The sequence below is a fragment of the Vulpes vulpes genome, chromosome 12 (genome assembly GCF_048418805.1).
Source record: "Vulpes vulpes isolate BD-2025 chromosome 12, VulVul3, whole genome shotgun sequence".
In the NCBI taxonomy this organism is placed as follows: domain Eukaryota; kingdom Metazoa; phylum Chordata; class Mammalia; order Carnivora; family Canidae; genus Vulpes; species Vulpes vulpes.
In genome coordinates, this window is record NC_132791.1 from 1,835,272 (window position 1) to 1,862,317 (window position 27,046).

The 27,046-nt window shown below is 57.6% G+C and overlaps 1 protein-coding gene across 2 annotated transcripts in view; it reads left to right on the forward strand.

Moving 5' to 3' along the window:
• Positions 1–27,046, forward strand: part of BRINP1 (BMP/retinoic acid inducible neural specific 1) — a 169,155-nt gene that overhangs the window by 136,969 nt on the left and 5,140 nt on the right. For both annotated transcript variants that reach the window (XM_026002841.2, XM_026002840.2), the window contains 2 exons: positions 3,133–3,369; positions 7,322–7,544. In XM_026002841.2, the coding sequence (XP_025858626.2) occupies positions 3,133–3,369; positions 7,322–7,544 (460 nt within the window). The remainder of the gene's footprint in view (positions 1–3,132; positions 3,370–7,321; positions 7,545–27,046) is intronic.

A 27,046-nucleotide genomic window follows, 5' to 3' on the forward strand; every position in this document is an offset into this window, starting at 1 on the left:
CCTGGGGTCAGCAGCGGCCCCCCCGTGGGACCCGGGTCGTCAGGAGCCGGCCGGGCCGCTGACTGCTCCGTGAACCTCGGCCGCCGTAGAAACGGTTATGTAACTTTAAACAGTAATGACATTTTGCAGAAAAGTGCTTTTTAATTGCTACGTCTTCATTATTCTCTTTCAAAATCGCCCAGGAGGTTCTGCCTCCGAGACAGCTCGGCGTGATCGGAGTTTCCATTTTTAAAGAGCAATCAGTTTTGTGTTTCAGCCGCTCCCGGAACCCCCCAGCCCCAAACTTCATCTGCGTTCAGTTGCATTAAACGTGGTAGGTAATACTGCCTTTTGTATCCTTGCCAAACGGAGAGATGATTTGACGCAATTTTCTAAAAATGCTCTCCCCAAATTCCTTTTGGGCCGGGACCAAGAATAGAATATTTTATCCCCTACAAAAGGGAGAAAGAAAATGATGAGCAAGCTAGAAAAATAGGACTGAGAGTATAGTCTATAGAGTTCCAACAGGAACTTAACCCCAATCCATAGACTCAGATGCCTATAGGGGATTGGGATCAGCTAAAAATAAATTCTGCTTCGGAAGCGGAAAAACCGTGATACAGATAAAATGACTCAATAGTGCACAGTCGGAAAGAACGGTCGACGTCGCCGAGGAGGGACCGCACGGCCTGTTGGCTTGGGCCCGTCTTTGGGGCGTCTGTGTCGCGCTCCCGGGGGGCGAGCCCTCGCCAGCCCCACGCAGCCCCACCGGGCCCCTGGCCCTTGGTGTGGAGCCACCAGGCCCCACAGCCCGCGGTGCCCAAGCCACGGGCTCCCTCCGTCCCTGAGAACCTTCCGTACGGACTGAGGGGGACCCGCCTTCCTGAATAGCTGCCCCCCCCCACCGTGCAGCCCCAACAGGCACAGAGCCCTAAAGCCCACTCTGGGTGAGTCCCTGCAAACAGCTCGGGGCAGCCTGCGGGGCCTTCTCCTCCGTGGTTAGGTGCCCACGGCTCCTGCTCGTGGCTCCTGAAGGTTCTGTTGACGCTGTGAACCACGTCAGTCCCAGCGGCGACTTCGTCATCACTGTCACCACCAAAAGTAGGCGCCGGGGGGGCTCGGGCCATCAGGCGTCCGACTCTTGATTTCAGCTCAGGCGTGACCTCAGGGTCGTGGGCCCGAGCGCCTGTTGGGCTCCAGGCTGGGCAGAGTCCCTTGAGGAGTCCCTCCCACCCCCTCCCCTGCTCTCGCTCTCTCTCTTTCTCAAAAAAAGTAAATATTTTCAAAAACGATAATAAAAGGAAGAAAGAAAAAAAAAAGGTAGCAGGTAACATTTGCTCTCGGCTTGCCGTGTGCCAGCAACTGTTCCGGGCAGTTGGCAGGGGTTCCCTCCCTTGGCCCCTCCGCAGCTCTGCGCTGTGGGCACGGCGAGCGTCTCCGTTCTACGGAGGAAGAAGTAGGCGTGAGACGGTTGGGGTGGCCACCCGAGGTGTGAGGGGGGGTGAGGAGGGGTGAGCTGGGCAGGCCGTCGGCAGAGGGGCCTGACCTCGTGTCCCCAGTGCCCCCCCCCCCCGGAACAGTCATTTCTCGGCTGCCGCTGAAGACGGGCTGACGTGCTGGCGCCTCATTTCTTTTTTAAATGATTTGAAGGTGGGAGGGGGACGTAGAGGCACAACTGTGAAGCAGAAGGAGAAGTGCCGAGCTTCTTCGGCAAACCCTTCGTGAGTGGGATGGGGGGTGTCCCCGAAGCATGAATGAGAAGAAAGTGTAATCCGGGGAACCCCGCCGCTTTCCACGGGGTGGACACCCCTGACCCGTTAGCCCCGCACACACCGGTGGCTCGGGATGAGGTAGAGACACGCGCTGCTGTGGGGAGCTGACGTCGCCCAGGGCTGCCCTTCTGTGCGGACGCCCGGGGGAGGGGGGGGGGTGGCTGCGCCGCTGCCGTCTCCGGGGCGGGCGAGGGGTGCGCACCCGGAGAGCCCCGTCTGCGTCCTGGGCTGGCAGGACTCGGCCTTGATCAGTAACGTGCGGAGACAAGGTTATGAGACATGGGCCGGAGTGTGCATCCTGTAGCCTCGGGCTGGTCGTTTCCCCTCCATGGGCCTTGGCCTCCTCGTTTTTTTGTTTGTTTGTTTTTGTTTTTTTGTTTTGTTTTGTTTTGTTTTTTGTTTTTGGCCTCCTCGTCTTTAGAGCGAAGGAGAAAAACATAATCCTCCCTGAGGTCGTCCCGCACCGATATTATTATTTTGATGATGCCCTGGTTTTGTTAGATCACACCCCGGCCCCGTATTACGCTTCTCCTTGAAATTTACCAAGGCGGCCTCATTACGCGCTCGAGGACGTCCCAGGCCCCAGCAGCCGGGAAAGCCCTGTGCCCTCTGGCATCTGCTCCCCTCTGACACCTGTTCCCACTGCCCCCCCCCCCCGGTCCCATCCATCAGTCACCGGTAGCTCCTGACATCTTCATCCTTGCTACTAGGGTGTGTCTCCTGTTCTTTTCCTGCGATGCCCCTCATCCACCTCTCAGCCGCCCCGCGGCGGCCTCCCCGCCACCCCAGCAGTGCTGCAGCCTTCTGCTCTCCCCCCCTCACGCGGCCACCGTGCTCAGGTCTAGGAAGCTGCGTTGCCACGATGTGGGTCCGGGTCCGTCCCTCATGATCCTACTGTTCACCGCCAAGGGCAAGGATCCTGTCTTTTTTTTTTTTTTTTTTTTTTTTTTGGATCTCTATAGACCTAGCGCCTAGCTCAGGACTCGTGCTTCCTAAGTAGAGTCCATAAACACGCGAAGGAAGGAAAGCGAAAGAAATGACGGACGGAAGGCAAAACAGACCACGGTCTTGTGCTTTCCATAAGGGTTTTCTCCCCAGACGGGAAAGGCCGACACCAGATCTGGCTCCGGCTCAGTCCTGGTGAAACGGAAGGAAGGAGGCCTCTGAGAGGTGGCCAAGGTCGGGGCTTGAGGGGGCGAAGGACCAGCAGTAGCCGGAGGCCTCGCAGGCCCAGAAATATTTTGGTGACGGTTCACGGGCTTCAAAAAAAAAAAAAAAAGAAAAAGCTGGCGGCTCCAGACTTCTCCCATCACCTCTCCAAACTGTTAATGAAACACCTCCGTTAACCTTCCTTTCTCCCCTTCTTGTTCTTCTCCAACAGGTCTTCAGATCATCTTCCCTCAGTATCTGCAAGAGAAGTTCGTCCAGTCGGCCTTGAGCTACATCATGTGCAACGGGGAGGGAGAGTACGTGTGCCAGAACAGCCAGTGCAGGTGCCAGTGCGCGGAGGAATTCCCCCAGTGCAACTGCCCCATCACCGACATCCAGATCATGGAGTACACCCTGGCCAACATGGCCAAGTCTTGGGCCGAAGCCTACAAGGACCTGGAGAATTCAGGTAGAGAACCCGGGCTCGCAGTTCTGCAGCCGCGACCCTGAGCCGCGTCTCGAGGGGACAACTGTCTAACTGGAGTCGGGGCCACCGTGAGGGGATATCCAGTGTCCCCAGCTCTTTCACTTTGGGGGGACCAGGGCCAGGCCTAGCCGCGGTCGTGGGGTCAGTACCCAGTCAGTCTCCACTGAGTGGAATAATGAACCCCCTGATCGAGTTTGTGGTCCTAAGATGGATGGTCTCTGTTGAGCCCAGAAGACAGAGTAACGCCACGTAGGCCCTGGAGGATGGAGAGGCAGAAAGAAGTATTTGCATTGAGTCCTGAGTGTGTGTGCGTGTGCGTGAGCGTGAGCGTGAGCGCCTGTCTCTGAATCAGCAACACGCGTGCACGTGCACGGATGCACAGGCGCATCCATGGAACACATGCGGGTAGATGTCCGTACGGGTACAGAGAGCTCAAGGATTCACAGTCACTTTGCAGGTACTTAGCCTATTTCCTGCTTTTCATGGTTCAGAAAATGCGTGGTCATGAATTCCAGGGGAGGAAAGTCATTCTCCCGGGGCCGGGCAGTGAGTGAGGGCCAAAGCTGGATCTCTGCCTCCCCGGAGCTTCCAGTTAACGTGGAAGCCACACGCAAGTGGGGCGACCGGTACAGATAATTACGGCACGGTCATTCGGTGCGTGGGGAGCGGAGGTTAACGTGGTCGGGCGGGTCGGGAGAGGCAAGCTGGGGAAGAGCAGCTGAGAGGAGAAGCACCTGTGACACAGGAGTCAGCAGGTGTGCACACGACAGCTGGGGGGGGGGGCGGGGGGCATCCCCGGGGGCCCAGGAGGGTCAGGACAGCGACGTGGTCAGCTCGATGGTGCATTGGGCAAGACGGGGAGCAGCCACGTAGCCAGGGCTCCGTGTCACACCGGCCGCCCGCGTTGAAGAGATGGGTGTTGAGATCCGGGAGCCTTGATTAGGAACGTGGGTTAGAATGGACGCTGGTACCGTTCACGGAGCTAGAGCCCCTCGAGGGGTCGGACACGAGGAGCTTGGAAGCCTTGAGACTCCCAGGGAGAGGGCCCGAGCAGCCGCCCACCTCTAATACGTGCTCGGGTATCTGGTCAGAGGCGGACAGAGGCAGAGAGCGTTGCCGTTTCTTTTAAAATTAATATTCCTTAAATTTATCCCAAGTACCGCACCACAGAGGAGGGAGGGGTCCGAGGCCCGGCGTCTCCCCCAGGGTCACGTAGTTAGTAACCAGGGCCGGTCACGGATCCCCGGATTCCAAATCCAGAGCTCGTGGCAGCGCTCGCGACAGTCAAGTCTTCTTTACCCCTAGGCCTCCGCTCCCTCATCTGATAAATGAGAGGACGTGTTCGTGGTTTTCACATTTGAATGTGTTTAAATTTTTAGCCGAGAAACCCTTTGATCAAGCAAAATCGCACCTTGGGGCCGCTGTGCCCCGCAGGTAAAAGCTGAGCCGCACCAGGGGCCCTGAAAGCCACTGGTTTCCGTGAACGGGGAGCCCCCGCCAGCTTGGGGAGCCCACGATGCCCGAGCCGTCCTGCCCTCGGGGCCCCGAGTGGAGCCCTGGCTGCCCGTGAAGCCGCACCCATCGGTCCATGTAAAACCTCAGGGACTCACGGAAGAGATGGTCCCTGTTGCAACCATTACGTGGCCTCGAACGAAAGAAGCACTTGGTGAAATGCTTTGCGGCGAGGTTCCCCGGATTGCTTGGAGGCAGAGGGGAACCCACGCTGTGTGGGGGGCTCGTTAGCGCATCAGCCTTTGCCCAAGGAAGGGAAACCACTGTCTGCGGGTAGACGGGGCGCGGGGGGGGGGACACAGACCTGAGGGGGTGCAGCATAGCCAAAGGGGCCACAGGAGCAGCTTCCGCGGCACGTGCCGTCTCCCCGCAAGAGCACACGGTGGCTCCAGGTCCCCCGCACTGGGCCACTGGGGATGCTTTTACCCACCGACGAGACCGCCCGTCTCTGGCTGGTGCACGTGTGGCTGGTGCACGGGGAGTTTCCTGCCCTTCGCTCAGCCCCCGGCCTCGGGAGGGAGCAGTGAGCAGCCCAAAGGGAAGAACCAATGACTCCTTCGTGGTCGGGGCCGCGGTCAGAGCCAGCCCAGGTTGCACACTACACGGGCACGGGCGTCCACGTCTCCCTGGTGGGGAGGGGCCCTTCTCCTTTAAGTCAAGAAAATCAAGTCAGTTTGTCTTTTAAATTATAAAGCCCCGTCTGAGCGAGATCCAGGTTCATCGGAATGACTGTCCCATCCTTCGAGGTCAGGAGAGCCTTCCCAGGAGAGGCCGTGTCCTCCGTGGGGTGGGCGTGGGCACCCACGGAGCAGTCATTAGGGCCGGCCCCCTGCCTCCGGCCGGCTCCCCCATAAACCAGCCATCCCCTGGGCGCGTCCCGAATGTAGGTCAAGAACTGTTTAGGCATCTGCACTGCGACGTCACTCCCCCGGGGTTGGCGTGGAGTGCGGGAATGCCTGATGGGCAGATGGGGAAACTGAGGCATTGCACGGCTGCTCGGGGGCTGAGGTTGCCCGTCGGTGTCCTGTGCATCCGACTGTGGGTAACGAGGCGCCGGCAGCGTCTTGGGAGCCGGAGATCCCTGCGTTCCGCACCCCGTACTTATTTATTTTCCTCCCACTGCCCTCATCCGCTTCACGGGTTGAGAGTAAGTGTGTGAAGCCAGGAGGGGCGTGAGACTCGCGGCCTGGCCCGAGGCCCCGCCATATGCGGGCCGTGGGGCCTCGGCAAGGTGACTGACCTCTCCGTGTCCTGGTTTCTCTGAAAGGAGGCGCTGAAAGCCCCCACCTCCTCGTCTGCCGTGAGCTCTCTTACGCGGGTTGGGGTTTGACACGGAGCGCCGTGCCCACCCAGAGCTACGGAGGCATTTTTAAAGCTAAAGTGAGTTACTCCGAGCCTAACGGACTTGGAATTCCCTTGGTGGTTTCGTGACCCCAAGTGGAAGGGGTACTAGGCTGCAGGTACACCCCGCCCGAGCGTTTACTTGGCTTTCTTTTCCTGCGATAGGATCAACTTCCCAATTCTTTTCCCAATAGTGGGGGAGGGGGGTGGCCGGGGTCAGTATTACATTAAAGAAGCAGCAGCTCGGGTTTCAGTCCTGCCTCTTGTCCCTCGAAGGCCTTTGCACCTTCAGTGAATCACTTCCCCGCTCTGCGCCTCAGTTTCCCTCTATGCACAACCAGAAGAGCTGCCCTTATGTCGAGTTGCGGCCAATATCGAAACTCTGAAATACAGAATCACAGACCGAGGCAGGTCATGTCGAGGTCACCCCGGGGACCCCAGACTTCGCCCCATCTCTGGAGCTGATCCCCGAAATGGGATGTGACGTGAAAGGGCACCCGGACACCTTCCAGCAGGACCGGATTGCACAGGGGGGCTTGACCCCCCTCAGCTCTCTGGCACCCCTGCAGGTGATGCCCAGGGGACAGTCAGGTTGGTGCCCCCTCTACAGCCCTCCCTGCCCTCCTGGGGTTCTCAGTGGGCGCCTGCAGGGGGCTCTGGTCCTTCGGGCGGCAACCGTGTCGTCCAGGATGGGCCAATACAGTTCCCATCACACCTGCATTTAGGGCTCCCCTTATCCTGAAGGCACGTGCTGGGGTTCTTGAATGCTGAGCTGGATAAAAAATGTGGGTTAATTGATTCAAAGACCATATCAAGTCCGGATGGTAGTGGGCATCCTTATGCCGCCGGCCTTGGGATGCCGGAGTCCGGGAAGGCAGGGTGGGGTCTGGGCGAGTGGAGTTAAGCGGGGCGGGGGTGGGGGGGCCTCCCTGCAGGGCGGCGGCCCCTGGGCGCCTGGTCGGGGCCCACAGGGGACGTTTCCTTGGCCAGCCCGCGGTGCCGGGAGGTGGGTCGGCCGGGACGTGGCTCGGAGGGGCCGCCCGGCTCAGCCCTTCTCCTCGGCCTTTGTCTCTCTTGCCAGATGAGTTTAAGTCCTTTATGAAGCGTCTGCCCAGCAACCACTTCCTGACCATCGGCAGCATCCATCAGCACTGGGGCAACGACTGGGACCTGCAGAACCGCTACAAGCTCCTGCAGAGCGCCACCGAGGCCCAGAGGCAAAAGATCCAGCGCACGGCCCGCAAGCTGTTCGGCCTCAGCATCCGCTGCCGCCACAACCCCAACCACCAGCTGCCTAGGGAGAGGTAGGTGCGCCCCCGCCCGGCGCCCCGCCGGCTCCCACCGCCGCCCGCTTACCCTCCCCCGGGCAGAGGGCGCACCTGCGGGCCGCAGGCCGGGCCTTGGGGGTCCAGACCACCCGTTCCCTGCGTCCTCTCTGGCTTCTCTGCTGCTGGTTCGGGCCCCCCCACGCGCCCCGGGTGTCTCCCCGTTGCCTGAATATGCCCTGAACTTTTGGCCTCTGCCCCCGGCCCGAGCCCTCGGCCTGTGGGAGGGAAGCCCACAGTAGCCCTGACTGCTGGGGGACACGACGCTGGGTGCTTCGGATGTATTATCTATTTCATTTAAAAATCACTCGACCAAGTGGGTTTTTAGCAGCCTCGTCTTAGTGGTGATGAAACCGGGTTAAGCAATCAGTCCGCTCCCTATCAAGGGCCTCTGGCCAGAGCCTGGGGTCAGGGAAGCAAACAGGGGACAGGCCATGAAAACTTGAAGGAGACACTGCGTGGCTGGTGTGTGGGTGCAGGGCTCTCCCCGGAGGCCGGGAGCCTCCTTCAAGGCCCGGAGGCCTCGCTGGCCCCGCTCTGGGCTCGCAGGACAGAAGCACCTGCTCTTCACAGATCTTAGGGTTGATTTGCTCCCTCTGGAACCATCAGGAAGGAGCCAGGATTCAAATCCAGGCTGTTCAGACCCGGTTCCCCCGGCGTGTCTGTAGGGGTGCGTCTGCCCCCCCCCCCAGGCGGCTCGAGCCAGCAGGAGGCAGGCTTGGGGGCCGTGCACCTGCTCCAGCCAGCACAGCTGCGCCTCTGTGCGTTCCACGTGCAGGGGGTCGTGCTCCACTTCACCGGGAGAGAAGAGTCCGGCTAAGGGGCGCCCGGCAGCTCAGTGGGTTGAGCGTCCGACTCTCGGTCTCAGCCCCGGGCCTGGCCTGGTGGCTCTTGAGACCCAGCCCCGCATCCTCGTCCTGGAGCCCTGCACCCCGCAGGAGCCTGCTCGGACCTTTGCTCCCTCCAGCGCCTGGTCGGGGCCCACGGGGGACGTTTCCTTGCTCGCTCCCTTTCTCTCTCTCCCAAATATAAATAGATGCGTCTTTCAAAAAAATAAGGAAAAGAGTGAGGCTAAGTCCCATCGACTTAACAGCTCCGCCGTGGGCCACGCGTATACACGCACGGTTGTGGGCCCTGTTGTGCAGATCAAAGAACGAGCTCCGAGGGGTTAGGCCATGGTCCAGAGCTGTGGGGCACATCCGCAGTCCCCACCTGGACGTGACCGAGCCCCCAGGGAACATCTACAACTGTCCAGGGACATTGTGAGCCTCGTGGTGGCCGTGGGCGTCCTTTTGCACAGGGCCGTCCCCACCACAGAGTTACCCTTCTCCAAGTCGGTGGTGCTGAGGCTGGAAGCCCCGACGTGCGAGGTCCCCGGCTCCACGAGTCTACATACGGGTTCTCCATCACCCCTCGGGCCCGTGCCGCTCTCCAAGCACGCCCCTCACCCCTGCCACCTCCATGCACCCACCTGTTTTCCTCCCATTTTTCCAGACTCAGATCAAATGCCACCTCCTCCGTGAAGCCTTTCCTGATGGCTGCGGCCAGCACAGAGGCCCCCTCCTCTAAGTCCCCGTTCCCTGCCCGTCTTCCCTGCTGCTCCTCCTTGTGCATGCTGGGCTGCGCTCATCTCCGCTTCTCCCACTCCTGCCAACTCTCGGCCCGTTGCTCTGCGCCCGGTCTGTGATCATCACTCTGTGAGCCGAACAGGATTTGCTCTGCTGCTTGCTCCCTCGTTTCAGTGCCGTAGGAGCAGGACCTAGCAAGGTGGTGCGGTCACAGGACGGCTTCCGTGCCACCTGCAGCAGGTGACAAACCGCCCCCGTGAGCGCCTGCCTGGACCCCACCTGGGCCTCCGTCGCGTGCCCTGCGCCGGGCAGGGTGGGGGACTCGGAAATGAACACGGTGAAGGGTCGCCCCCCCCCGCCCCTGGTTCCGCGGGGCCGCCTCCCCCGTGTCCGCACGGGGCATCCCCTCTGTGCATCTGCTTGGGGCTCACCTCAGTGACCTCAGTGACCTCATTTCGACTTAATCACCTCTTCAAAGTCCCTCTCTCTGGATAGAGCCGCATTCTGAGGCCCCGAGCGTGAGGGCTCGAACATGGGAACTGGGGGGTGGGTATAACAGCCCAGAACCGCAGAGACGTGGCTTTTAATCACGTCCTTCGGTGAAGAGACCGTGCGCCCCAGGATTCGCCACACGGGATGCAAACCGGGCGGGGAAGGGTAGTGTTAGGCCGGGACCAGACTTTAAAACGGGTCCATCTGTCAATTTTGCTGGTCATCAACCTCAGGGGGAGGAGCCGAAGGTCCGAGGCCCCATGAACAGTGTAGACAGACGCATTTATGAAAGGGGACAAGAGCGTCCAGGTGCAGATCGCAGGGTGCCGTCAGTCAGGCCTGGAGGGTTCCAGAAGGAGGGCGGCCCTACAGGCATTGCCGGGAGGGAAGGGGGAACAGAAACAGCGATGGGGGAGCCCCAGCCCCAGTCAGGGCGCTGCATTCAGACCGTGTCTTGCACTGGCCAGCTGGGGTCCTTCGGTGCATCCCCTCCCTACCCCGGGTGCAGGTGTCCACAGGGTTCCCCATCCCTGTGGGCCATCAGGCTGCAAAGGTCCCGCTGCCACTGGACCTGCAGACGTGGCAATAACACTTGCCTTCATGTGAAGTGTGAGGACTAAGATCTTAAATTATTTTTAAAATATTTTATTTATTTATTCATGAGAGAGGCAGAGACACAGGCAGAGGGACAAGCAGGCTCCCTGCAGGGAGCCCGATGCAAGACTTGATCCCAGGACCCCGGGGTCACGCCCTGAGCCCAAGGTGGACGCTCAATCCCTGAGCTTCCCAGGTGCCCCCAAGACTAAGTTTTTAAAATTTGAAAAGAAAAAAAAAAAGCAATGCCTGACTCAGTTAACAGAGGGCTGGGGGGGGGGGCGGGGGGGGGGGGAGAAGGAGGCGCTGCCACTGTATCTGCGTAATCCCCAGGCCAGGCGAGGTAGCTCACTTGCTCCTCGCCGGAACGGCATGAACGAGGTTCCTGTGCCGTCTTACGGTTCCTATTTTACAGGTAAAGGAACTGAGGTGCAGGGAGTCTAATCACACGCCCAAGGTCAATAAATGTTAATTATTTTATTGTTACTTCAGAGGGGTGTTTGCCTATAAAATTAAGTGGTAATTCAAATCTAGATAATTGGAGCTCAGGTTATTTTTAAAGATGTATTTATTTATTAGAGAGAGAGAGAGAGAGAGAGAGAGCATGCACGTGCATAGGGAGAGGGAGAAGCAGACCCCCCCCTCCCACAGCAGGGAGCCTGATGCAGGGCTCAACCCCAGGACCCTGAGCCAAAGGCAGGGGCTCAACCGCTGAGCCCCCCGGACGCCCATTCGTAGCTCAGTTTGAGGCATCCCGAAACCCTAACAGTGGGCTGGGAAGCAAAGGGGCCTTCTGGCCATCGACTGCTGCCAACAAACTCAGCCCAAGACTTCGTGGCTCAAAGCTGCACTTTCTGACAACCTCCCCTGAATCTGTAGGTCGTTACGGGGCACGGCCGGGGTCAGTCAGGCTGGCCGGGGCTGGGCTCAGCTCTCCCTCCCACGGCTGGCGAACCGCCGGCTCTGGGCTGGGAGCTCGGCTGGCACTGCCCGGCAGCCCGCCCATGCACCCCGTCCACGGGGCCAGGGCTTCCCCAGCGTGACAGCCGAGGACTTCATAGATCTTGGCCCTGGAGGTCAGACAGCGTCACTTCCACTGTGTTTTAGTGGCCAAAGTGCAGCGCGGATTCAGGGGCGTGAGTACTGGGAGGCGTGGGTCTCCGGAGAGAGCGGCACCTGCCAGGACTGGAATCATTCCTGGGGGTTAGGTGCCACGGGATAGGGTGGGTGCACGTGGAGCTAGACGTGACCGTCTGACGTGCAGGGCCATAAGGCCCGTACAAGCCCTAACAGCCTCCCACTGAGCCGCCGTTGTAGCCAGCAGGAGGGCTGGCCAAGGTGAAGGTTCTGGAGCCCAGCTACCTGGGTTCAAGTCCCAGCTGTGTCCGCGGCTTATCCTGTAACCCTGGGGAAGTCCTCACCGGCTCTGAGACTCAATTTTTCTCCTGGGTAACACGGGGCTTATGATAGTGTTTCGAGGATTAAAGGCCTTAATGCACATAAAATGCTTAGGACAGTGTCCGGCACACGGAAAACACGCCGCACACGTCAGCTATTTTCCTTAAAGATTTTTAGTTTTTTTTATTTATTCATTCATGAGACCGAGAGAGAGAGAGAGAGAGAGAGAGAGAGAGGCAGAGACCCAGGCAGAGGGAGAAGCAGGCTCCATGCAAGGAGCCCGACGCAGGACTCAATCCCGGGACCCCGGGGTCACGCCCTGGGCCGAAGGTGGCACTAAACTGCTGAGCCACCTGGGCTGCCCGGCTATTTTCCTTATTGTCATTTTACCAGGCGCTGACATTTGGCCTGTAAGGTCTTGGCCTGTGGCAACTCAGAGAGTCCAAGTGTTGGTAACGACGATATGTGTACATGGCACAGGTGTGTGCGTGGCGCCCGTGTACGTGTGTCTGTGCACCTCTATCCACATGTGTGTGTTCCCTCAGGGATCCACGCGGAGCCGGGTTTCTGCGCGCCCCCCCCCCCCCCCCCGGTACCCAGCAGGTAAATGAGCACAGAGGACCGACTTGCCAGGCTGGGATGCCCACGTACCCACGCCCACTAGTCCTCGTCAGTCCTCTGTGTGCATATACGTCATCCAGCCCTCGACCTCTCTGCACAAACTTGAGGCCGCTGGATCAGACTCCCAGACATCAGCGGGAACTAGGGGGCACACGTGTGATTAGCTTGCCCGAGGTCACAGGGCAGGTGAGTGGCAGGACTGCAGTTGTCTCGCTGGGCAGGTGCGGGCCCCGAGCCCTGTGCGGCAGCAGAGACCGGCAGCCGTGCTTGCTTGGGGCACCCCGTGTGCGGATGGCGATGCCAGAGCAGGGTTGCACATTCAGGTCGTGGGGGTGGCGGTGGAGCCAGATGAGAATTTCATAGGCTGGGATGTAGGAAGGGGCTGGTGCTGCGGTCCTGCGGGGCCCCGAGTCCTCGGCTCCAGAGCCCAGGCAGGCACACCAGAGGGGCTCGGGTTCCGGGCAGGGCTGCACCAGGCACACCGTCACCCACTGCAGCACCACGACCACCTGCTCTGGCAGCACTGAGTCCTCCCATTTTACGAGCAGGGAAGTTAAGGTACAGAGATGTGGACTGACCTGCTGAAAATCACCCTGCGGGGAAGAGGCAGGATTCCCGCCCCGTGCTCCTCTCCTGTAGCCTTTAGGCTCGTGTCCCTGTTCCCGAGGCGATGGCCCAGGGCGTTCACACCGCCTGCCTAGCTACTCACTGCACGGTGATGGAAATCACCCCACGCTCCTTGCAGAGAAGGGGAGGAGGACACAGGAATGGGGAGAGGGAGGAAGAAACGGGAAAAAGGGGCACGGGAGGTAGGAAGGAAAGGAGGGAAGGAGGGGAGAGGGAGTCGACGGAGGCCCAGCAGGTCAGCCCGGCCAGGCTGAGTTCGGCAGGCTTCTGTGCAGGCCCACAAACGCCGACTGACTGACCCGGCCTCCCAGCCCAACGCCAGGCGCTGGGAGGCACCCAGAGAAATAAGCAACAGGGCCTTTGTCCTCAAAACATCGTTATTTAGGGTCAGGGTGTGCTTCTGAGAAGGACAAACTTTCCAGGACAGACTGGCTTTGAACCAGAGGACCCGAGTTCGAGTCGTGGCCCCCGTAAACCAGAATTGGTCTGTAGCAGGTGCTCCGGAGAACACCGGCTGCAAAACCTGGGCCTTGCCGGGGCCGACGCAGCCCGGGTGCCGAGCGGCTCCGTCCCCTTTTTCTTTATGGGAATTCTGACTCAGTGCTCACTTGGGAAAATAGGGGGATCTTTTTTTCCTTTAAAACAACCAGACTCAGTGCCCACGAGGTCTTGCCGGGCTGTAGGAGACGTATCCCTGGGAGAGACTGAGACAATGACAGTTCAGCTCCCAAAGGGTGTCGCGCCGGCAGTTAAACCTTAGTCAATCTGAATGAGCAGCCGGTAGTTCAAACCACGATCTCTCGCCCTAGACGACAGTGGCCTTGTAACCGTGTCTCCCAGAATCTGCTGCGCCCACTTTGCCATCTGTGCACCTCGAGGAGGTCAGAACCCCCCCCGAGGTGGAGGCCACCACCCCCCGGCCTGTGGCCTCCCCGCTCAGCCTTCGGTGACTGACCCCGGCCTCAGGAGCAAGCGCAGTATCTCCAAGGAGCCCGCGGGGCTGCCCACCTCTTCCCTGCCCGCTGCCCGTCGCTTCTCGGCCCTCACAGCCCAACCCCGCCCCCATCCTCCCCTAAGTACCAAGAGTCGTCCCGCTCCACGGCGCTCCGCACGGGCCGTGCCCTCTGCCTGGAATGGGCGGGGCTTCCTTTCCCTTGGCCACACTAGCGTCTCTGCGCCCTTCAGATCTCTGCCCCAAGGGCTGTGTTCCTTGCGCTGAAAGCTGTGCGACCGTCAGCCCTGGGCATGTGTCTGTGCCCATGTCCTGGACCACGTCGTTTTATTTATTTATTTTTTTAAAGATTGTATTTATTCATTCATGAGAGACACACAGAGAGAGGCAGAGACACAGGCAGAGGGAGAAGCAGGCTCCCTGCGGGGAGCCCGACGTGGGGCCCGATCCCAGGACCCCGGGGTCATGCCCTGAGCCCAAGGCAGATGCTGAACGCTGAGCCCCCCCAGGCGCCCCTGGACCGCTCTACCGTCCTAACCTCCCAGCATGGTAATCGGCACACAGTGGCTGTTCAGAACACATTGCTCACTGAATGGACACGTGAATTATTTTCTGCTTGGCCCGGGTTCCCAGAGGCACGGCGACGTGATATCTTACAATTGCATCCCGTCGCCACATAATAGATTCAAGGATTTTTCCACGCATACCGCGCATGGTTAGAATGTCCCCCGTCCCCCCCGCCCCCCGTTCGTAAGTGAAGAAACGGAAGCCACAGGGCGTTAAGTGACTTGTGTAGGGTCTCTCGGGGGCTTGGTAACTACGCCAGGATCAAACCTGAGGCCCTCGGACTGTGGCAGCGCCAGCAGCGTGGTCAGATGGAAACTGCCGAGGGAGCGTGTCTTGGGCTGCCCTGGATCCAAATCCTCCAAGTGTCTCTTGCGACACATGCGACTCTGTGAAACGTACAGTATTGAAGACAAAAAAAAAAGAAACAAAGGAGGACAAACATAGGCATTTGCCAGAATCTATGAAATGGAATGAGGTGGAGAAAAGTCGGCAGCACTGAGTAGGTCCTTAATGCCAGTGGGGTTGGCTGGCTCTTCCCTGCGTGCTGTCTCCTGACTTTTAGAGAGGTCATCGAATATGCTGCAAGGCAGAGCGGATCCGTGGCACTTTCACTTGAGGGCGGGCGGCGTAATCATTGGCATTTTCCGGTGACTCTGGGTCTTTGGCTTATTTTTACGTCTCATCCATCGCCGCGTGGCCTTGACCCGGCAGCCCGGGCCTTCACCACGCACACTGTAATTACGCGTTGTTGAGATGAAAATCTCTTGGGGGCGTCCACCTCAGGCTCGAACCCTAGGGCCGCAGCTTCTGAACCCATGTCAGCTTTTCACATATTTCCTGCTCCACACGGTGTTTAATTGGTATCTATGGAAAGATCCTGGCGCCCAAGATAATCGTTAGCTTTAGGACGATGACCCTCGGTATCCACAGTGGTTTTGATTCTTCTCTCTGAGCCCTGTGCTTACTTGCCTCTGGATTTCATCTCCATAGGCTCCCGCCGTGGGGCGGAAGGACGGGACTTCTCATATTGTATTGAACAGGAGTCAGGTTCAGTTTATTAGGCTGACAGTCTCTGCTCCGCCACTTATTAGATGTGTGACCTCCACAAATCTCTAAACCTGCCCCAACACTCCGTTTCCTCATCTGTACGACCAGGATGATGAGACTAGCTACCCTGTAGAGTCGACGTCCCGGTCAATTTATAGGATACGTGTGGAAGCCCCTCGTGACTTATAACGAAATATGCACATGTGACACTGATGTAATCATCAGCACGCGGGTGGCAAACCCTCGGTGTTGGATGAGGACGCTGGTTCTGCCTGCAAGAAATGCGTATTTCCACCCAAGAAGACCAAGCGTGAGCCCAACCACACGTGGCAACATACTAGAGAGGCAGTGGGATTTACGATACCGAAGACTTCACGCTCCGGAGTCCGATAGGCCAAGAAGAAGGTACAGTAGCTAACAATGCAAATTTGGCACAGTATCAAGGTATCCGAGCTTCATTTTTCTCATCGGCAAGCTGGAGATAAAACTAATACCTAATACCTAATCAATAAACTATTGACGTTGGAAAATCAATAGAAGAACGTCTATGCCACGTTGGGCATAGGGTAAAATGTCAAGGCCCCCAGTTCCTTCCTTACCAGACAAAATTAGGAACCGATAATTTGTCAGTTAATTGAGAAAGTTAAAAATAGGGAATCCTAAAATGTACATACATGCCGCACATATATAAACACATTTTATTTTAACTTAAAATATATACATGCATATTCCTCGGCCAGCCTTTTGAAGTAGGGCCAGAATCTTTTCTGAGGATGCTGGTATATTCTATTTGACATTTTACTGGCTTTCTTGCCTAAACCACACCCATAATTGTATAACATTTCCAACCTCAGTTTATTCAAAGTGGAGCAACAGCTTAAAGACTCTTAAGAAACAATCTAAATGTTTATAGATTTCCATGCCCCGGTCCTAATCATTTTCAGGTACTTCCCCTTTATTTAAATCAATGACATTTTTTTTTTTTCCTCCAGCAAATGTCTTTCTAGAATCTGTTCATGGAATTCAAATTAGTTTCCACAGAAAAAGACAGCTCGTGTTTAATTGATTTATTTGACTTTTACTTCCATGATATAATAATGGCAAATGCAACTGGCACAAGCAGATGTGGGAACAAGTGTGCTCTTTCCTTGGAGGGAAGAGACGCGTGTGGGCTTCGTGGGAGCATAACCAACCTGTCGTGAGCATCTGATGATGACCCCACGTCTACCTGACGGGAGGGACGTGTCCGCTGTGTGGCGAGTCGCTCGCTCGGAGGTCAACCCCGGGAGCTGGTCCCGAGAGAGAAGCTCTTAGTCCTCCTAACTTGCCCCTCTCGGTGGAGCAGCGTGCACAGGGTCCTACAGTAAGAAAAAAATAAATAACGATAATAGCAGTTAACACAGGTGCCGGGCACAGGTTTAAGTGCCTTTCGGATATTGGCTCGTTGAACCCTTAGGACAAGCCTGCAGAGTAGATTCTATTGTGGTTCCCGTCGTAGAAACAGAGTCCGAGTCGCAGTAGAGGCGAGAAGGGAGAGAAATAGGTTCCTCCTGGGGAAGACTGGAGAATCCCCTTGCCTCTTTGCCCGGATTAATCTGTTCGCCCTTTAACTTTCAGGCCACACCCCCGTTTCTTAGGGACGCTTGCCCTGACACGCGGGGCCACTTTGCACTTTGCAGTGCCCTGCAGGGTGTCTCCACTACATCCAGCTTTTTTCCGAACAATTGGCACATCCGCAATTGCGTGTCTCATCCCAGACTTCCCTGTCTTGACCACATATTCCACGAGGGCAGTGACCGGTGCCTCCCCCCCACCTCCCAGGGACGGATAGAGCTGCCCGGCCTGCAGCGATAGATACGGTGCTTGATGAGGGAGCCCTAGGGTGGAAGCTGCAGGATGACGATGCTTTGCGCTTGGCGGAAGGGGGCGGGGGGAGAATGGCTTTCTATTCCAGAAAATGACATATAAAGCATTGACTGGAAGATTCATTTCATCCGGAATGGGAAATCAGAAAACAGAGAGTGCAAGGGGAAAAAAAAATACAAAACAAAACAAAACAAAAAAGAAAACCACGAGTGCTTGGGCTTTGGAACCAGACAGTCTGGCGTTAGAGCCTGGTGAGCTGTGTGCTAAGTGTCTTCCGGTCCTCTAAGTGCCATCATCTGTGAAATGAGGATAAATAACAGGACTTTCCTCACCAAGGTATTGGAGAGATGACCCAGGATGTACCTGCCGTGGTCTTAGCATACAGTAGGTGGTCAACTAACGTGTAACGTGAACTCTCAGCGGGTTCGTCTTGTTAGTGAATAAGGTTAGACCCATACGTTGACGTGACACGGTGGGGGAATTGAACACCTGACTGTGGAACTTGTGTGTCACCGCTTTGCTGATGAATAGCTATTGGGAGGGGGAAAAATGAGAATGCCGTGGTTTAGTAAGTGTTCCCGGCTAGCCGCCGTTCGAGGTTGGAGCTAGAGAATCAACGGGGTTCCTCCCCCACGTGTAAAGGGGTCAGTGTTTCTTCGTGGGTTGACATGACTTTCCCACTGCTCTGTGGATCCACTATGCAGTGGCTCTCAAGCCGGAACGGGCGTCGGGATCACCCAGGGGGCTTTCTGCACCTAGACGGCTGGGCCCCACCCGCCGGGTTTATGATCCAGTCGACCTGGGATGGTGCCTGAGTCCCACGCGACACTGATGTCACTCGTCTGAGGACGGCGCTAACCTCGGATTAGAATAGTCCCCTCGCCGCCGCGAATACAGGGTCCCCTCGCTCAGTAGAAACTGAGCAGAAATAAATTCCTCTAAGTGAATCGTATAGGATGCCGTGATGGGCGGCGGGAGAGGAAGTGATGTCTTTGGTTGAAAAAGTTTAGAAAATGTTGAATTAAAAAAAAAAAAAAACTGGGATCCCTGGGTGGCGCAGCGGTTTGGCACCTTCCTTTGGCCCAGGGCGCGATCCTGGAGACCCGGGCTCCCGGTGCATGGAGCCTGCTTCTCCCTCTGCCTGTGTCCCTGCCTCTCTCTCTCTGTGTGTGTGTGACTATCATAAATAAATAAAAATTAAAAAAAAATAATAACGAGAGATGGGGTCAGTTACATCTATTTTTTTCAAGCTTACTTGGCCACAGGACCCCTTCTGCTTAGAGTCTTTCAAGAGATTGGGTTCCTTGGTCCAGGGCCGTGGAAGAGAGCGCTTTACACCAGGTTAAGAGGCAGCGACCCAGAGCGCGTGGTGTGGTGCCTCAGTGTCCCTCCCGTCAGCAGGTCCTCATCCTTCAGCGTGTCTGCTCTGACTTGAGTTTCTAACACCTTCTGCTGAAGCAGGTGCTAATGGCTTTGTATCCCAGCAGGGACCAGTCCCGCTGAGAGGTGGCCCGACTGCTAGCCAGCAGCCGCCAAAGTAACAGCAGGAAGGTACTCGGTTTCTGGTATAATTAGAGAATAAATTTACCCCATTAGGCTCGGGGACATTCCTAACCTTTCAAAGTAAACTGAGACAAACGCCTTATGTACAGGCTACTTTACTTTGCAGAGGGCTTTCCATCGACGATTTCCTCTGATCCTTACATGTGCTAACCTGCCTGGGAGCTGCAGCCAGGATTGGTCTCCCCATTTACAGGTAAGAACACTAAGGCTCAGAGAAAATAACGATGGGCCCAACGTTCTCCGACCTGGGCATGGCCCTTTGTTCTTGTCCAAGCGTTTGCACTAATATCCGTCCCAGATCTCCATTTACGCATCCATCCATTCCTTCATTCCTCAGATATTTAGTGACCGCCAACTCGGCGCTGGGGTAGCGGTGGAGCCCTAGAGGAGACGGGGCGTACAGCACGGAAGGCTTGAAACCCGGCACGTCAACTAGAGCTGCCACGGGACCAGTGTCAGGCCCGTGCTTTACCTTGGGAATCTGAGGCTCAGGCAGGTGAATGACCTAGAACCATGAAATCATGAACCGTCAGAGCCATCAGAGAATCGAAAAGAATCAGGTTATCAAAGAGTAAGATGAAAGCGAGTGGAGAAGTGCGTTGGCCAGAGACGCCGTGTCAGTTTGGTCGTGCCGTGTAACAAAGTACCACGACCTTCGAGGCGTAAAGCCACAGGCATTTACTGCGTCTCAGTTTCCTCGGGTCGGGAGTCCGGGCGTGGGCTAGCTAGATCTCTTGCCTTGTATGTCACAGGCAGAAGTAAAGAGGTGGGGGTTCTGGGGCAGAACCTGCTTCCACACTCATGCGGGTTGTGGGCAGGATTCAAGTCATTGTGGTTGAAGGACTGACGTCACTGTCTCCTTGCTGGTTGTTGGCCAGGGTTTGCTGTTGTTCCCCCGAGTCTGCTCCCCAGGCCCCGCAGGCGGACTGCCCCCAGCTCCAAAGGAATGAAGGCGCCGTGGGTCCCTCTCGTGCATCCGCTCTCAGAGCCGCTAACGCTCTGCTAACGGCCGGAGAAAGCTCCGTGCTCGTGTCTGATCGGAGTAGACGCACCTGGATGGTCTACGTGTCTTGAGGTCGACTGTGCCAAATCGCAGATGCACTCGTGGGAGAGATGGTGTGTTATTTTCACAGGTGCCTGGGATCTTGGGGAGCGAGGGGCCTAGTTAGACTCCTGCCTCGTACAGTAACACAGGCTGGTAGTGAGGGAAAGGGCAGGAGATGGCCAGAGTCCTCTAGGGGCCATGGGATGTACCAGTTTGAATATCTGATGCTGTGTAATAAGTTGACCCAGCACCAGCCGTCATATCCCGCCCACGATCTACGGGTCAGGAACTTGTGCCACGACGGCCGAGCCATTCTTCTGTTCCACGTGGAGTTGGGCTGAAGTCACCCGGCCGCTGGGTTGGGCCGGAGGTTCCAAGAAACCTTCTCTCACGTGCCTGGAGCCCTGGAAGGGATGGGCAGAGGTGGGCTCAGCGGGTCCCCGGTCCCTCCCCAGGCCTCCCCGGTGTGACCGCTCGACCGGGGGTCAGACTGCTGGTCAGTGGGCTCAGCTCCAAGAGGAGCTCTCCAGGAACAGGTGGCAGAGGCTGCAGGTCTCTGAGATTGGAGTCCACACGCCAGGTGGATTGCGGCTGCGCCTCCCAGGATTGTTCGGGAAAGTGGTAGGACCAGCCTCGCTTGCAGGGGACGGGGATATGGATCCGCTTCTGAGAGGATCTGGGGGCCGCCGGTCACATGCAGTGGGCCTTGCTCTTTTTTTTTTTTTTCAGTGCAATACGTTTGAGTAGAAAGGAGGCTGTGCTCTTCGGAGACCTTGCAAAGGACCATTTTGTAAGACAGAGTCGCCCTCTGGAACCCTTCGCTGTGTTCGGTTTAGGGTTCCTGCCCCATGATGCGGGTCTCAGCCCAGGCAGGGCCTACACCACGCACATTGTTGTTTTGTGTTGTTTTCTTGGAAGCCGTTAAAGGGAGAGAATGTTCCATAATGTGATTTCATTATTTGCGGGGGCAAACGTGTAGCGTAGGTCTTGGGAGCTGAAGGAAGAGGGTCCTGCAGTCACCGAGCATTTCAGTTGCGGGATAAATCCAAGTGTGAGTTCTAGAATCAGGGAAACACTACTGGACCCCCGGTGAGACAGACCCAGCTGGGAACTGCCTTGATGAGGCGACCTCCATAAACTCTTCTGGCTAGTGGGCCCCGCTGACGGTTTTCGTCTCTGGGAATTAGTGTCGGTTCAGATCCGGGGGCGAGTAACCCCTGAGAAGTGAGAATGTTTCCGTCCCCGCCCCGCTGCCCGCCACCCCGGGTGGAAGGGTACCTGTAGGGGAGGCTGGGAGGGGGGTGAGCGGGATTCCTGTGAGGTTCCTCCTCCCGGGGACGATTCTGGCCCTGGGCTCCCGGGCGCTGCGTGCGAGCCGTCAGGCAAGGCCCGTGACCCGCGTGCGCTCCGTTTCCCGTGGACCGGGCCTCGTCTGAGCATCCTTCAGCCCCAGGATCCTGAAAATCTGTCACTCTAAACCTGCAGACAGCCCTCCCTGGAGTAAATTGCTACTTTGATCGTCCCTGACCTGTTCAATTTGTGCGTATGTGTATGTGTCTGGGGAGAGGGTAGCAATTTGGCGACAAAGACCTATTCTGAGTGCGCGCTAAACTGTCCGATTAAGGAACAGGTACGAGCCCGCGGATAACCCCCCTGCCGGCTCGGGGCGCGGCCTGCCCATCACCAGGCCTACGCGGGCCCTCCCGACCAGGGGCACCGAAGCTTTTAACCAAGGACGTCTTCGGCATTTCTTTTCTGTCTATGGGGGAGACAGGAAGGCAGTGTGAGGTGGGGCCCGCAGCACCCCAAAGGGGAGAGCACCCGCTGGCTTTGGGTGTGAGTGATGCGCGGGGCTCGCTCTAACTGACACCATTACGCGTCCCTGCTTGTCATTCCGCGCTCCTGGCGAGTAGGGCGGGTGACTCACTCGGCCGACGTAAGGCAAGAAAATAAGCATCTTCACATCCTTTCTGTTGTTTTAGTTTAGTTGGTTTTTTTCTTCCTTCCTCCCTTCCCTCCCTCCCTCCCTCTCTCCCTCCCTCCCTCCTTCCTTCTTCCTTCCTTCCTTCCTTCCTTCCTTCCTTCCTTCCTTCCTTCTTTCCTTCCTTCCCTCCTTCCTTCCTTCCCTCCCTCCCTCCCTTCCTTCTTTCCTTCCTTCCCTCCTTCCCTCCCTCCTTCCTTCCATCTTCCTTACATCCTTCCTTTCCTCCCTCCCTCCTTCCTTCCTTCCTTCCTTCCTTCCTTCCTTCCTTCCTTCCTTCCATCTTCCCTTCCTTACCTCCTTCCTTCCCTCCCTCCTTCCTTCCCTCCCCTTCCTTCCTTCCTTCCTTCCTCCCTCCCTCCCTCCCTCCCTCCCTCCCTCCCTCCTTCCTTCCTTCCTTCCCTCCCCCCTTCCTTCCTTCCTTCTTCCCCTCCTTCCTTCCTTTGTTTCCTTCCTTCCTTCCTTCCTTCCTTCCTTCCTTCCTTCCTTCCTTCCCTCCCTGGGTCTCAGAAGCACCTTTCAGTTCAGAGTAGAATCTAGAGGCTCAGAGGACAGAGTCAGGATAGAAGGAAGCGCTGGCGCTACGGGCCGTGGCCCCTGCTGATCCCCGAGAGCCGAGAGCCGGTGCTGCTCACCCTCCAGCCTCCGGAGGGCTCACAGTGGGAGGCTTAGATTCCCGGACCCTCAGGAAGTCACGTCTCCTCCCTGAGCCGTGAGGTTTTCCGCGGCACCTAAATTGAGGTCCTTGACTCCCTGTCAAGCCAGCCGGGGGCGCGGGAGAGTCGTGCCGACCAGGTGGGAGAAGCAGACGGAAGGTTCCAGAAAGGCTGAAAAGCAATGAGAAAACGCAAAGTGGCTCGGCCCTCGCCGTGTCCTTGGGGGTTGCTGGAAAAGACGGTGTTGGAGATCGGTGCCTTCTGGAAGCCTCCCAGACACCGAGAAAGTTGAGCGTGAACGGACAGCAAGAGTTCACGGTGCCGCCAGCGCACCCAGGGAAAGGGGGCATCATCGCCTGGGCGCCTGCAGCCCACTCCCCGGGGCCTGCACCCCGTACTCCCTCCAACTGCCTTTTACCCCCGACAGCTACCCCAGGGGGTACTTCCCAATTTTCCGAATGCGCCGAAGCAAATCTCTGTCCTGCCAGCGGCACAGGAGCGTTTCCCTGCTTCACATCCTTCCGCCCGTACTTGGCGGTTCCCATCTTCTCCGTCTGTATTTTTTATTATTTTAGCCCTCCTGCTGCAGGGTGTATCTCGCCGGAGCTTTAATGTCACGGTCCCGATGACTGATGGCGTGTCACGGACTTAGTGGCCTCTCGAATATCTCCTTTTATGAGGCGCCACTTGCTATCATTTGCCTATTTTCTCTTTTCGTTATCGGGTTTCTTCTTACTGCTTTGTAGTTCTTTTTTTTGTTTGTTTGTTTTGTTTTGTTTTTCTTTTCTCTCTTTCTGGGACCCATCACATTTATTAAGCAGCTTAGTGAGCACATTATCAAGAAAAGTAAAAATTGTGATAATTGCATCTACTCTGATTTAAGGAGCCGCGTACAATACTCCAGAGCCCAGCATCCAGCCAGTATAGGAGCCGTTGCTCATGTGTTGTGAAGACAGCCCTTGATCGGCCGGAGGTATTGCAGACACACTCTCTAACGAAGGTGGCCTTTTTGTCCTTTCAGTGCTATCTCTTGATGGATATTTTTCATCCTAATATATCCCTATGAACCATCTCCTTCCCCCTTCGGATGAGCGGTCTCAAGACATCTCTGTCTCCTCGAAAACCATAATAAGGTTCCCCCATGTTTTCTTCCAAAGCGGCTGTTTGGTTGATGTCGGGAGAGTTGTTATTCCTGTTTTTACTTTTCCCACTTAGATCCGTAATTCCTCTCTTTGTGGAGAAAAGACTAAGATCCTTAGTCTTAAGGATCAGTAAAAGACTGAGTGTCAAAAGGGGTTGCCTTTTGCTCCTGTTGCTATTTTTTTCTATGAGCACTCGACTGACCCACTGACGTTTATTGAATCCCGTTCCCTGGATTTATAATCCATAATTGTGGACTTCAAAGGAAACTTCAAATCCGTTTCCCGTGTGAGCCGGAGAAGCACCGTAGTTTGTTTTCAGGCGAGACAGCGCGCACCTCCTGTGTGTAGGAGGCTCCACACAGTGCCCTACCTGGTTCTCCAAGGGACTCTGCTCTTACTCCACATCCCGTAGTTGAGAAAACAGGAACTCTGGAAGGACAAGCAATGCGCTGGAGGTTAAGTGACGAGTGGCGGAGCTGTGACTCAACACCCGGTCTTGCCTGACCCCACAGCCCATGTCTCCCCTTGTCCGTCCTCAAGCATCGGGCCGACAGCATTCATCAGGACCGTGGAGGGTGAGGAGCTCGGGAGACGCGGCTCTTCAGGGACGGCAGCTGAGCCCCTCTAGTGACTTCCCCTGGGGCCCTTGTGCACAGCTGTTGTTGTTCGCCCTCCGTAACGGTGACGGTTAGTGGTCAGTGCCCAGGGCCCTTCACTGCAGACCGCCCGGGTGTCTGCGTAGCTGATTCTAGTTCTGGAGACCAAGCGCCTGGCAGGGAGTACCTGCCCCATTGGACAGATACAGAAACTGAGGCTCAGAGGGGTCACATGACTTACCAAGGTCACACAGCAAGGTCAAATGTCCAGAGGCAGACAGTGGTCGCGCGAATGGGGTCCAGGATCTGTTTCATCTGTGATGGCTCCATGGCCCTGCCCCCTCCTGCCGCACGGTTGTCCCTAAGCCCATGAGACCCCATCAGCCCCCTTTCAATCTCTAGCCTTGGGGTCTTCGCCTCTCGCTCCTCTTGGAGCAACCAACCACTCTGGCAGCGCCCACCTGGGAGCCTCCTGTGCTCACAGCCTGTCGGCCCGGGGGGCTCCCAGGCCCTTCCTCCTCCTGCCTCCAAGCACATCCACGCCCCAAAGCAAAATGCCGGACGTGAGTGTGCAGCGGACGTTACCTGTCACCCCCTTCCAGACACAGGACTGTGTCACGGGCAAAACCGTCTCCTGATCCTTCCCGACTATGCTGATTTTAAAGACCCCGTTGGGTTCTCACGCCCCTTGTACCCCCCACCTCCATCCTCTCCAATCAGACCTGTTTCCTCCTCCGCGATTCCGGACTAGAAGCATCGTGCTCACGGCGAGGGGCCTCCCCCACTCTCCCTCCTGTCTTTCCCTCCTCGTGGCCGGGAGCCCTTCATTCCGTGAGGCCCGACGCCGCGTGAAGGACCCAGGCAGGCGGCGCTGACGGAAACTCCAGAGGGGAATGCTTGAGAGCTCAGTATTATCTGGGGAAAACAAGGACCACAGCGTGGGTGTGACGGTCGCTGTCGTTCCCACCGGCGCCTCGGTGGACCAGCTGAGCACTGAGCATTCCCACACCACTGACACGGTCGTTTCCTTGCACGCACGCACACGCGTGCAGCATGAAGTGCACACACACGCAGTCGTGCACAGCGCAGCTGGAACAGAGTCCCCTCGGGAGCCTGGAAGCAGCCGTTGGCCTCCCCCGTCCGGTGTACGGTCTACAGCCTGCACGTTTTGCGGGTGCCCCGGAATCACTCGCCCGTTCCAGGGTCAAAGCAACGCCAAGGAAGAAGCACGGGGCACACGTAAAAGAAAAATCCAAGCTCCTATTTCTTTTTTTTTTTTTTTTTCATCTCCTCTCCACTGTTAAATCAACACTCCTGGTAGGCAAATGGGAGCCACGGATGATAGTTTTCTATTTTAGCCTAGATCTGTTTCTCCCCCCTCTCTCCTTGGCGCTCGATTTGTGTGATCTTCCCTAAAATGCCACTGGCCCGGCACCGCATTCCTGTCTTAGGCAAAACCTCCAATTAAAATCAGCGGGGAGTTTGCTTGAATTAGGAATCCCAGCCTGGGCTCCCCACCCGGGTGGCTCTGAAAGGGAGGCGCGAGTCTTTGAAGGCACTGATGGGAGCCCTGGGTGGCATAGCCTCTGTCCTCCACATGACGAGCAGCTCCAGCTGTGTCACCGGGACCCTGTCAGGTCGCCAGGAGATCCTGGCCGAGGCAAGGACGGAGGCCTGCAGGGGAGCCGGGCCCGAGCCTGGACGGTGCTCGGGGGACTGGAGGGGGCGCTGGCTTGGGATCCAGAAAGCCCGAGCTCCCGTCTGTCACCGTGCACGCGGTGTGGCCTTGGGAAGTCACAGACCCTCTCTGGCCGTCAGCGTCCTCCCAGTGGAATGGAAATCCCGGAGGCGTCTTCCCTCGGAAGGCCGGGCGGTGAGCCGGACACTGCCCGTCTTCTTGGAGGTCCGCTGCTCCTGCTCCTGCGCCCCCCTGCTGCCCGCGGCCTCGAGGGGGCCCAGCAGCGGCCTCCCGGGTTGTCCGGCCTTCCGCCCTCGGCCCCTTCCTCCTCCTGTCCTCCCTCCTCCCAGCATCCCCACCCTGCGACCCACCAGGACCGACTGACATCACATCCAACAGAAAGATGCCGGTTTGGATCGATTGGACTCCACCTCCGGCTGCAAACGGGAGCTGCTCTGGATCCCCAGGGACGCAGGGAAACATTCTGAAACCTCTGAAACCTGGCGTCACTGCGTCGCGCCGCCTCCCTGGTCTCCGTGAGAGCCTCCCCGCCCGAGCCCGCCTGTGAAGCCGCGGCAGCTCGGTTGCCAGGGTTGAGGCGGGCTGTCACCAGCCAGCCTTGGGACTGGTATCTACAGATCCCGGCCCCCAGCCTGTCCCCGGGCACCTGTCGGGGAGCTCCAATTATCAGCGAGCGGGGTGCAGGGGTCCCGGCAGGTCCGGAGGAAGCAGGAGCGCGATAATAGGCCTCGCACACGCAGGCCCGGGGTCCTCTCCCACCACCTCGCTTCTCCTCCCCGCCGCTCTCGGTCCTTAAGTTCCCAGCTCAGTGTGGCCCCACGCGGGGTCGGACTCCGTGGATCCCCGACCGGCCGGCCGCTCCCCCAGGGGCTCGGGATCCCACCTGAGACGCGGACGGTGCTGGGGTGCCCCTCGGGGCGAGCGTCCCGCACGGAGCGTGCCTCCGGGGGGGGGGCGAGGTGCCCCGGAGCGCTGCCCGCATCCGAGCCCCCGGGGCCACTGCCCGGAGCACCTGCTGCGGGAGGAGCCTGGGCGTCGGGTCTGCCGGGCCGACTCCTCCCGCTGGG